This window comes from Gallus gallus, chromosome 6 (assembly GCF_016699485.2).
Source record: "Gallus gallus isolate bGalGal1 chromosome 6, bGalGal1.mat.broiler.GRCg7b, whole genome shotgun sequence".
NCBI classification, from domain to species: domain Eukaryota; kingdom Metazoa; phylum Chordata; class Aves; order Galliformes; family Phasianidae; genus Gallus; species Gallus gallus.
The window spans coordinates 5086778-5098427 of NC_052537.1; the positions used below are offsets into that span (position 1 = coordinate 5086778).

An 11650-nucleotide genomic window follows, 5' to 3' on the forward strand; every position below is an offset into this window, starting at 1 on the left:
TTCTCTAATTCTCTATCTAATGTAGTAGTAGATCAATCCACCACTACTTATACAGAACACCTGACCAGAACAGATGATTCACCGGATGCTCTCAGCTACCCCAAATAACCATGTACCATTTGAAGCTCTAATATTAATTAGTAAAATCAAATATACCCAGCTTATAAACTGACCAGTTTTCTTCTGGAAAAACTGCAAGTCAAAACTCACCATGAACTGAAGCTTTTCAAGCCCATCTCCACGCCAGCCAAAATCCACAACAACGGACAGTGTTTCATAACCACAAGTGATCCTAAATAAGGTAGAACCAGCTGAGTGCATAAAGGGAATTGAAGAACCACCAAAAACGTCTAGGACTTCATTTAGAGTGTGACTTTTAATATAAATCTGAATACAAAAATAAACCGAACATCCTGCAGTTAGCACAAATCCTCAAGCTTTCTTCTACTCAATTCCCTGACAGTTTGGCCAACGCTTGTTTTCTCTGCTCCGCAGTCATATACTCACAAGCTTCTAAAATATTTACTATAATTAAAGTCTGTTGAACTGTTTTTGCTTTTACCCATATTCTTCCATTCATTCCCAGCACCAGCTCAAATGGGTACAGCTGTGACAGTTCCTGAATTATTTCACATTTGGGAGCCAAGAGTCTGTAAAACAAAATTAGAAAGGGTTAGAGGAAAAACTGAATGCTCACATTTGGTAAGTATTATATCATTATCAGTCAGCAACTAAACTGCAGCACTGGTTTTACAAGAGCTGCTCCAAGGTAAGATGATTCAAATTGCATATCCATCCAAAACAGTTATACCACAACAGAATTCCAGTTTTTCACTCAAAATACATGCATCTAAGGAGAGCATTTGTGTATTGATAGTTGTTTTTCTAATTATTCAGAAGAGTTACCAAGAACAAGGCTGAAAAATCACTTAGCTGTTCGCACTGATGATAGGACATGTAAATCAAATTATTTACAAAACCCAGGTATGAAATAGCTACTTGGTATTTCCAAAGAACAGACGCCCACCTCTCCTGCCCTCAACATCAAAGCAACAAGAACTTTGATCATCACTTATCACTATCAGCTGGTATTTTGTGATAGTCATGCATTGTTTCTAATTCAATGTGCATGCATCCTCTACTAAGTAAAACTGGTATAAATGCACTAGAACACCCACACAGCTCGATTACTGGCTAGTTCACAGTAATTAAAATATAAAAATAAATTAAAATTCCACGCCATACGACATTACGCAAAAAGAAAGTTTTGAAAGGAACAGCAGTCTTTTTTTCTCTCTCTTCTGCTGCTTGGGGCCTAGCTAGGCATCAGTCAGTGGGTAGTGAGCAACTGCCTGTGCATCACTTGCTATATACATTCATATATATGTATTTGTCCTAAGTATTATCTTTTTTCCTTTTCTCTTTGTAAATAGTTTTTATCTCAACCCATAAGTTCTACTCTGTGTTTGTTTTTTGCTTATTTGTTTTTTTTACCAATTCTATTCCCCAGCCTATTGGGAAAGGCAGGGGAGGCGAGGGGAGGAGGGAGATGAGCAAATGATTGTGTGGTACGTGTAGTGGATTTGTTAGTACTCACTTTCTTATCAGACCTAAGGAAACTTTAAAGAGAAAACCATCTTGTCCAATTACTCCCATTCCACTTGCTCTTCCACTGCTGTCTATACAGACCATCTCTGGTTCCATGTCTTTATTTGCTACAAGGAACTGACCATAAATAAGGTCTCCCACCTAAAGCAAGCAGTGCCAGAAAAGAAAAAAAGTATTAGAAAAGATCACATTGCACATTTGTAAAAAACAATCAGCTGATAAGATACTGCTCATTTGTAAGAAACATTCAGTTGATAAAAATATACTAAGACAGCAAAACAGTAAATGGGATGAAAATCTGGACAAGAACCATCAGTGTACACTCGCAGCTCAGAAGGCCAACAGCATCCTAGGCTGAATCAAAAGAGGAGTGTCCAGCAGGGTGAGCAAGGTAGCTGTTCCCCTTTACTCTGCTGTCGTGAGGCCCCATCTGGGGTACTGTATCCAAGCCTGTGGCCCCTGACACAAGAATGCAGAGCTGTTGGAATGGGGTCAGGGGAGGGCCGAAGCACCTCTCCTGTGAAGAAAGGTTGAGAGAGTTAGGCTTGCTTAGCTTGGAAAAGAGAAGGCTCTGGGCAGACCTCATTCGAGCCTTCCAGTACTTGAAGGGAGTGACTTTTTATACACCCTAGTAGTGGTAGCACAAGGGGGAATGGCTTTTAACTAAAAGAGGAGAGATAAAGGTTACATGTTAGGAAAAGGTTCTTTACTCAGAGGGCGGTGAGGCATTCGCACAGGCTGCCCGGAGCTGTAGCTGCCTCATCCCTGGAAACAGTCAAGACCAGGCTGGTTGGGGCCCGGGGCAGTATGATCTAGTGGGTGGCAATCCTCCCCACAACAGGGGATTGGAATTGGATAATCTTTAAGGTACCCTTCCAACCCAAACTATTTTGTGATTAGGTGATTAATTACTGATGATAGAAAAGTGAGTTGTTACAATAAAAATTGTTCTCCTCTTCTAATAAAGACATCTTTAGGAACACTAGAATCTGAAAGGCTACTACCAAAAATTACAGAATGGTATCATACACAATAACTCCTCTTTTTTGAAGTACCAAACTTAAGTTTCTCTTTCTCCAGACATTAAGAGCGTTAAAAACCAGTTCTGTTACTGCAATACTTTATCAGAGCTGCCAGAAAGCCGTATCAGTCTATTCCATCTTAAATCACAGTCCATTTTACACTCTGCTGATGGCATCTCTGGCGAATGCACGTATTACAAAACAGTTTGTAAACGTTACAAAGCAAACCCTCCTCTACCAGTATCAGTGTTAAGAGGATGCTTTAAAGCCTCAGAGTGCCCCCTTGGGACACATTACTGCATGAACTACACCTGCCATTAGCAGGTAACGTAAGAAGCGAAGAAGCACAAAAAGCTCTCGAGAAAACAGAAAGGAAAAGACTCACAGCCTCATCAAGACTCCCCATATAGGCCATGATAAAGCTTCTGTGAATAAAGCCACGTTCCTCTTTTAACGTTATATCGTGTGAGTGGTAAAAACACCTTTTAGTAAGGAAAGCTCCCGGGGCTCGGCCCGTCACACGGCAGCACAGCGTTACCTGCACGTTGGGCCTGTTCCTCTTGGTCGCGCCCTCGAAGGCCAGGTATGACAGCGAGGCCTGCTCGCTGCCGCCAACGTCCAGCCGGAACACGTCCCCCACCTTGCCCGTCACGATGCCGATAACGTGGTCTCCCTTCACCGGCACGTACTGCAAGCGGCAGCGGGTACAAGCAATCAGCGGGCTCCTCCCGCACCTCACCTCCCCTACAACCCGCTGCCCCCGCCGTACCCGCTTCTGCTGCGAGTCCACCCAGTAGGCGCCGCCCGCCGCCGCCGCCCCGTCGCCCGCACGCCGGTGCCGCAGCAGCCCGCACTTGGTCACCAGCAGCCCGCCCGCACAGCGCCGCAGGCCCGGCCCACACAGCAGCCGCCCCCGCGGGGCCGCGCTGGTGCCAAGCGGCAGCCGCTCGGTGTCCTGTTCGTCGTATGCGGGCAGCAGCAGCACGTCGCCGGGCAAAACCACTTGCCCCACGCGGGACTCCGCGGGCGCACCTCCACCGCCCGCCATCGCTTCACACGGGTCTCCCGCGCGCACGCGCGATGCCCCCTCAGCCTGGGCCGCGCATGCGTTCCTGCAGAAGCTGACGCAAAATGGCGGCGGCCGATGGAAGGCCGTGGGCGGAGAAACAGCGACACCGCCTGGCCGCTTTCCCCCATCGCGGGGCTCCTGCCGGGCGCGCGGTTGCTTGGTAACGCGGGAGGACGCGCTGAGGGAGCGGGCGGGTAGGAACAACGCAGGAGCGAACGGGGGACAGGACCGCTATCAGATTTAGGTAACTTTCTCATATTAATTACCTGATTAAATTAGCTTTAATCAAATGAGTGACATCATATTCAGAACGTGAGGCAGTCGATACTTCCGACAACTCCTGACTGAATTCTGACGCTGGTGACTCATGTCTGTCGGTTTGCTCTCAATAGGTGCAGATGGAGTCCCAGTACCTGAGGAGATGCCTGGGAAGCTGTTTGAAAAAGGGTCTGGCAGAGGTTGTGGAGCATCGGCCTGCAGACCCCATCGAGTACCTGGCACACTGGATTTACCACTACAAGAGAAGTCTGGATGAAGAGCAAAAGGTGGATCTACCTTGGGCAGGGCATTCCATGGCAATGTAATTGATGCTGTTTAATCTCCCTTAATGTTTTGTTATGATTTTTTTTTTTTCATGTGTTACCTCTGAAATAGAGAACGTTGGAAAGGGCTGAACTGGAAAAAGAACAGCAGGCAGCCCTGGAAGAACTTGAAATGTTAAGAAAAATGAAGGAGGAAGAGCTAATGATACAACAGAGACTTGAAGAACAACGACAGGTTAATAATAATATATAATTACAGTAGCATATGATGCTGGGGCAAAAGTGTTTAAACTTCACATTTTGGAAAGAATAAATAAAGGACTAGTCAGCAGCTGGGGAGAAAAACTTACCTGCTGCATGGTAGGATGTTACGAAAAATGAAGAGTCTAAGCTAAAGAGCAACTAAAGATTTAGATGAAAAGTAGCTTAAAATAAGCAGACTGTCTTCTGTAGTTAATTATCTTACCTATTATTTTCCCATAGAATCTGTATGGCTTAATCTGTCTATACTAGATGTTGTGCAAAGCTTCAGAGAGACTAGTGCAAAGTATAGGAGAAAATAAATACTAACTACTAAAGAGCGTGAGGAATTGAGTATCATAACTGTGTACACTACCTTCAGCCATCTTCTTCCTTATGATAGGAAGAAGAACGTGAGAAGTTGAAACTGCAGAATGAAGAAGAGAAAATGCAACTGCAGCAGAAGGATCCAGAGGTTTAAGCCAAAGCTTAGTCAAAATTAGGAAATATTGTTCGTCAGCTCTCTTTTTCAGATCCAGTCACTAAATACAGAGCACAAGGCAGAAACCTAGAAGTGTTGAACTAACACAAAGGAAAAAAAAAGCAAACATCAGGGAATAATGTTTAGCACTTCCTCCCAGTCTAGGTTTTATACTTCAATTTTCATCTGTTCTATTGCATTTATTTAGCTTTTACTCAGAACAGAGCATAAATTTATTGTAAAATCTAGCCTAAGTTCAGCTTATTTTTAATAATGAGAAAATAGTAGAACTTAAACATGTCTAATTTAAATGTATAGTCAGTAATTTTTACTACATGGCAATGTGAAGTCTGTTAGCTGTACCTGGAAAAGGAACTACCATTTGGAGTTGAGATGCCTCTTGATTCTGTGGTCTTCGTCTGAGTATACGGAGGTCCATGTAAATAGATTGTCACATAATACTGTTTCAGAAAAAGATATACTGATAATTGACACCTAAATTTGAAATATTTCTTAGCTTTACATGGAGCACAATAGTTTAGAGATATTTTTAGAGCGCTGTGTTGAAATACTGATAGCACATAACTAGAAAAATGACAGTGTAAATGTAACAGGACAAGTATGTACGTATATAAATTGAAGCAAAAAAGAATCCTATTGTTTGAAAGAAAACCTTATAAAAATAGTCTTGACAGGCCTACAAAGACCCCATTCACACACTAACACATTTGTGTAGCATGCACCTGAAGTATTGTCTTCACATTAATACGTAAAAGACATTTCAGCATGTTTAAAGTATCCACTGTAGATGATTACTCATTACACAGAGTGCTTTTAACTGGAAACATATTTCCATTACTATAGGAAAATGAAAAGACAATAGCTGAAATTACAGATAGAGCAGGAGCACCTAATTTGACCACAGTTGAGGAACTAGACGAGAGTGGAGTGTCTGAGGTAAGTATTTGGAAAGAAAGAAATTACAGATAATTAATTCTCAAACATTTGCTTGCTGACAAATCAAAGATTAAGATTGTTCCAGTTTACCCTATGCTGGTTCTTTCCTATAATTTTAAGGGATATTATTTTGACCACAGCCTGCACGCTGTCCTTAGCCCATTGTCTGATACATTCTGAAAGGCTACCTTTGTGGTGTTGAGTGAATATATCCCCAAGATTTAAAATCCCCCTTTATAGTCAAGTGTGTTATGAATGGATGTATTAATATTCTCAGACAGGAAGCAACCTTCCTTTGCATTTTGAGCAGGTGTCAAACAGGACATGGACTAAATCATGAAAACTGACTTGCTTCTGACTGAAATTACTTATATTCTTCTGATTGGTCTGGAGCATATTGTTTGTGCAGCAGAATGCAACACCAAGAGCACACAGTGCTCACTGGAGCAAAGACCAGCTAAGAATCAGGTTATCTGAGCCCCATGCCAGCATGACACTACTTATTCCAGTACTATGACTGTGAATCTCAGTTGTGATATGCAACCATCTTCTACACCCATATATATTTTTTTCCACTTTGTGGTTGATAACCCTAGAACATGAGAGGGTATAAATCAACCCTCATTGTAAAGCATGGCAGTACATTTAACAGATGATGCTGCATTATGCACATCACTGGAGATAAATATTGATGTGTCTATCTTTTTTCAGTATTCTAGGTATCATGACTTGGAATTTTGCTGAACTGGTTTTAGTACTACATCTGAACCCCTTTTCCTTTATTAGCCATAGTAATTTGCTCACTTGTTTTCTGACACTGGCAGTATAATTCCAGCTCAGAACTTACATTTTTGGTATTAAGATGCTTTAGGGTTGTTTTAGTAACAACCTGTTTTATAAATGTTCTCCAGATACGCTTGTGAATATATTCATGACTATACCTAGGGCCGAGTTTTCACAATTACTTTGATTTTGCTAAGAGTTTAATGTGATGGGATCTTAAGATCTTACCTAGCTCAGTTTTATATAAATTTCTGGCAACTGAATACTAACAACTACACATGAGGCTTCAGGTGCATATTGTGTGTCCTTAAATAAATAAATTGCAAAATCAGAAGTAGAAATGAATCCAGAAACCATAGAATGGCCTGAGTTAGTATGAGTGTGGTGATAAAACTTTGCCATATTTCACTGAAAGGAAGAATACATATTTCTATTTATGAATAAAGACTTCTCTGTCTTACATTTCTTTTCTTCTTTGTACAATGTTAATGCTAACAATTGATGTATATATAATTTTTGTCTTTAGATTGCAACTGATTTAATGCCAGAGTTCGAACAAGAAACTTCCATCTCACCTGATTATGATTCAAATGATTAATGATTAAAAACCATTTCTACTCATTACTAGCTAACCCTGAACGGCAATGTCTTGATTTGTGTACTTTGAATAGAGAACTGATTATATATATACCCATTGTTTTGATTTCTTGGCTTTCTGGGTGTTCCTATACAGCCTGTTAATTTTGGCATGCCGTGCTTCCTTCCTGTTCTTAAACCATTGTAGCTGGCATGGCTGGCTTGGAGGAAGAAAACTGGAAATGGAATAAAAGAAATAAACTTATTTTTCACTGATTTTGAAGTGTCAAAAAAATTATTGTCAAAAAAAATTGAAAAGACACAAATTTGAAAGTTTTCTGATACTAAGAAGGAATGCTGTATGTCTCAGGAGGTGAAGCAAGTTTTGTACATCAAACTAAATGCAAAATTTATTCAAAGGATTTACGCCATTAGGAAGTAACTTCCTGTGACTTCATAAAATGGCCTGGGTTGAAAACGACCACAATGATCATCCAGTTTCAACCCTCTGTTATGTGCACAGTTGCCAACCACCAGACGGGGCTGCCCAGAGCCACATCCAGCCTGGCCTTGAATGCCTCCAGGGATGGGGCATCCACAGCCTCCTTGGGCAACCTATTCCAATGCCTCACCACCCTCTGGGTGAAAAACTTCCCCCTAATATCTAACCTAAACCTCCCCTGTCCCAGTTGAAGAACATTCCCCCTCATCTTATCACTATCCAACCTTATAAGCAGTCATACCCCCTCCTGTTTATATGCTCCCTTCACATATGGGAAGGATCCAGTAGAAGGATGTACCAAACAGTTGTCAGTCTATCAGAAATCATGAGGTACTTTTTATGACTCCAGTTGTTTGCTCTACAATTTAAAACCATTAGTGGTTACTGTGTGATAGCAGGTGAGCTGCAAGTGTCAACATATTCATTTTGTTCAGTCAGATCTTGAAATAATCTTTCCTGAATTTGCACGTTAACATACTGCGTTGATCATCTCTACTAAATATCATTATTTGATTAATCTAATTAAAATGTACTAATAATGTATACACAGCAGCTTCTTGTGCCAGTCTTGGATGGACTAACTGGATAAACAGATGAAGGTTTTCGTTTGAACCAGTATTTATACTTCAGTCCTTTTGTTTAGATATGTTTACCATGAGAACTTCAGCCTTCACATGTATAATTAGGCAATATGTTTATGTTATAAGACATGATTTTAAACATGCTAGTAAATAATTCTAATCACTAATTCCAACAAGTGACTTTCATTATCTACTTATTCATAACATTTGTATCCTCATTCCATTTTATTGTGTGTCCACTAGAGTGCATCCTAAAGAAAAGAAATGGTGGTTGTGTCAGTTACAACCCATTTGTCATTTCGTTTCAACTCTTTTTAACTGTCTTTGTCTTTGTCATTTTTCAGTAATTTCTCACTCCCTTCCTAGATACAAATTTCAGTTTCCAAATGGAAGCTTTTATCAGAAAATTCCTTTAGCAACTGCCAAAATTCAATGGCAGATTCTAGCTTACCTATTCCTTTGCTGTTATATTAATCTGATAGTATAGAAAGACATAAGGTATTCAAATGTCATTTAAAGGGATTCCAGTTCTTCATAATTCAATATACACAGTCGTAGTGCAGTTTACCTCTCATAGCTTTACAAGGTCTTAGCTTACATATGGGACCAGAGGGTAAACGTTTTTGTCAGTGCTGTAGGTGAAAAACAGCTGTAGGAAATTGCTGTGAACTGTTAATGCTGTTCACAACAAAGCTGACTTCTGCTTCGGTGTCTGAGTCTTGAAGTGAATTAAGACAGCTTAACATCATTACCTTCACCTGCTCATCTTCATCATGGAACAGGTGCAGAACAAGGAAAAGGTACTATTCCATCACTGTTACACATGATGGGACAGTTCAACCCTTGCATACTATCTAAAAAAACCCCGACAAAGAGCAATTAACTAATTAATAATTAATGTACAGTTTGTTTCTCCACCAAAAACACTTCTGTGAAATGGAGAAGATGGAATTCAGAGGCAGATGATAGGAAACATTGATGAAACTATTATACTAAACACTGACAGAACACGTATGGATTTGTAATTTTTCTTTTCTTCAGAACAGGAGCAGACGTGCTTAGGCTGTTATAAGACCCCAAGTACAGACCCTCCAGAGAATGTGCTGATAGTAACGTGCCCAATCACAGCTGTTCTCATTCCAGCAATACTGGAGCATAAGGATGAAAACAGATATGAAGCCCAAAATAGGACAAAATGAATCAGTTTAACTACCAGTAGGTTCACAAAGAGGGAAACTCAGCTCTGCAATGTGAGAAACTTTTCTCCTGGAAAGAGAAACACACGTTGCAGTGGGCACATTTTTATGTTGTTATTTAAAATAGCAGGTTTTGTTAAGTATACAGTCCCTTATAGTGGTGATTCTCATTCATAGGCTAAAGAAACATCCTTTTGTAAGTGAAAGCTGTGAAAACTTGCTAATGGCAGCGACAGTTGGATGAATTAGCCCAGATTAAATGTAGAATTGATTTCCTCTGAACTATGCTAAGACAGGTTACTTGTATCTGAAGCCAGTTATTATTTGTTTTACTTCTTTGAAGTTGTTCCTGTTCTTAGGTTAGATAAAAAGCAGTGCTGCCTATCAGCTACAGCTAGAAGAGAGTCTAATCCTGCTTTTGCTGATAAGGACCAAAGTACATTGCAAAATACCTTGCTATATTGTTTTATTTTTATTTGTTTATTAGATTCGATTGGTTTCTGGCATAACCATTGTAAGTGTTCATCAAATCTTTGTGCTTTATGCTTGTGTATGTGTTTCAGTTCAGATGAAGGTAAAAACTAGACTATTATAAACATTTATATAGGTATTATTGAGCTAATGGTGAAAGAAAGGCAAGATAGAGAAAAAAAATCGTTCAATTGAGCTGTCACAGCATAGGAAACTGTTTAAGAAGCAGGAGACTGATTCACAGGATTTGGGAGCCTGCATCTTGTTTGTTATTATCATAAACCAGGATCAGTGTATAACGTAGATCTGAATTGTTGGGGTTTATACCAAGTCTGCTCTTAAGTACGTCATTCGACAAGAGGCTATGTCGTGAAAACATCACATCCATCATGGAGATGCTGAGAGCTTCCATTTTATCTTTAGAGGTAGGGCACCCAAAGCCAACGGCTGTTTTGGGAACAAAAACTATGTTGGTAACAAAGTGACTAAGTTAAGCCACTATTATTAATACCAAGCACGGTTGTATTATTACTGCAAAGTAAAGCACCAGGAAAGTGTTGAAGTTACAAGTAGAAATGGCTCACCATTGGTTTCTTGTTAATCTTAAGCAAGCTGTTATTTATTTAAAGGTTGTACTGATGTTTCTGTATTGACACACAAACATATACTACACTAACAAGTCAAAACTCTTCCTTCCCATCATTTTGCATCTGGTATATTTGTAAATTTCAACTATACTTCAAAACCTACGTGAAGCTTGAGTTGGACTTGGAATAAACATACAGTAGTTAGGAATATCGTTACCAACCTCATCTGAATTATTGTCACCTCTCTAAAGGCTATTAAGAAGTTTTAAGACTCTTTAAACAAACCCACCAAGGAGATTTTGTCACTTCTTGTGTGGAATCATTCCTGGGTCCTGGGTCTAATAAGAGGAGATACTGTTATGACTTGTCTAAACTCAATCTAATTATCTTAGTCTGCTGTTTGGGTTTTTTTTTTTTTTAATGAGTTTTATCAAATTTCCAGCTCTTTTTTTTTTTTCCTTTTTTTTTTTTTTCCTTTGGTGTACGGAGAAAATAATCCATGTGGTTCTCCCTGAGATTTCTGAAATGATCAGTAAGAGGATAGATCTCTACCAGTGTAAGCATGAGTTCTACCTCTGAGAACTCATCTCTCATTTACTCAACTTGTAACACACTCCATACAGTTGATTCAAGCTACTTGAAGGGAAAGATCCTGCAGAAGAAAGAAGATTCGTTGTGCTGAAGAGGGTGGGAGAGAGGGAACATGCCAATAAATGATTGCCATAGCAGCAGCAGGGCACTGCAGCTCCCCTTTGCTCAGTTTCAAGTCGCATTCCTGGGAGTGTTTTGGGCTTCTCCAATCATTCTACCTCATTCCTACCCCACCTCCTGACTGTACTTGCTTCTAGAAATGACTGGCTACATGCAGACACACCTGTATTTGGTTCATTGTTATCTTGAACAATTTTGGTTTTGCCACTGATGTATTTAGAAGATAAGTTTAAAAAAAGCTATTTACTTAACTGATAATTGTAACCCTGGAGACAGGATCTGTTGTTTGTTTCATTGTAAGCCTAGCTGCACTGAAAAGCTACC

The 11650-nt window shown here is 40.1% G+C and overlaps 2 protein-coding genes across 5 annotated transcripts; one reads left to right on the forward strand and one right to left on the reverse strand.

Annotated features, from left to right (window-relative positions):
• Positions 1-357: 357 nt before the first annotated feature.
• On the reverse strand, positions 358-3736 carry EXOSC3 (exosome component 3). Of its 2 annotated transcripts, none has more exons than NR_174019.1 (4): positions 3663-3736; positions 3169-3318; positions 1598-1749; positions 358-650 (listed from the first exon to the last, which is right to left on the reverse strand). NR_174019.1 is itself a non-coding variant. In NM_001199516.3 (4 exons), the coding sequence occupies exons 1-4, from the start codon at positions 3676-3678 to the stop codon at positions 449-451; spliced, it is 783 nt and encodes a 260-aa protein (NP_001186445.2). In that variant the 5' UTR covers positions 3679-3736; the 3' UTR covers positions 358-448. The 2 variants fall into 2 exon arrangements, 1 of the variants encoding a protein (NP_001186445.2); NM_001199516.3 differs by having other exon boundaries at positions 3400-3736.
• A 122-nt stretch (positions 3737-3858) lies between these two features.
• Positions 3859-7554, forward strand: DYDC2 (DPY30 domain containing 2). Of its 3 annotated transcripts, none has more exons than XM_040702334.2 (6): positions 3859-3893; positions 4092-4244; positions 4354-4476; positions 4885-4956; positions 5827-5919; positions 7229-7554. In XM_040702334.2, the coding sequence occupies exons 2-6, from the start codon at positions 4098-4100 to the stop codon at positions 7298-7300; spliced, it is 507 nt and encodes a 168-aa protein (XP_040558268.1). In that variant the 5' UTR covers positions 3859-3893; positions 4092-4097; the 3' UTR covers positions 7301-7554. The 3 variants fall into 3 exon arrangements, with proteins under 3 accessions (XP_040558268.1, XP_040558269.1, NP_001186446.2); XM_040702335.2 differs by having other exon boundaries at positions 3875-3943; positions 4078-4244; NM_001199517.2 differs by having other exon boundaries at positions 3875-3943.
• Positions 7555-11650: the final 4096 nt, after the last annotated feature.

Bases quoted from the DNA above. Each gene is read 5' to 3' on its own strand.
- EXOSC3 (NM_001199516.3), bottom strand. From the start codon at position 3,678: ATGGCGGGCGGTGGAGGTGCGCCCGCGGAGTCCCGCGTGGGGCAAGTG. The intron at 3,319-3,399 runs GTACGGCGGGGG...TGCCGCTTGCAG, and splicing joins TGGACTCGCAGCAGAAGCGG to TACGTGCCGGTGAAGGGAGA. The intron at 1,750-3,168 runs GTAACGCTGTGC...TGCTTGCTTTAG, and splicing joins GGAACAGGCCCAACGTGCAG to GTGGGAGACCTTATTTATGG.
- DYDC2 (XM_040702334.2), top strand. From the start codon at position 4,098: ATGGAGTCCCAGTACCTGAGGAGATGCCTGGGAAGCTGTTTGAAAAAG. The intron at 4,245-4,353 runs GTGGATCTACCT...CCTCTGAAATAG, and splicing joins GTCTGGATGAAGAGCAAAAG to AGAACGTTGGAAAGGGCTGA. The intron at 4,957-5,826 runs GTTTAAGCCAAA...CCATTACTATAG, and splicing joins TGCAGCAGAAGGATCCAGAG to GAAAATGAAAAGACAATAGC.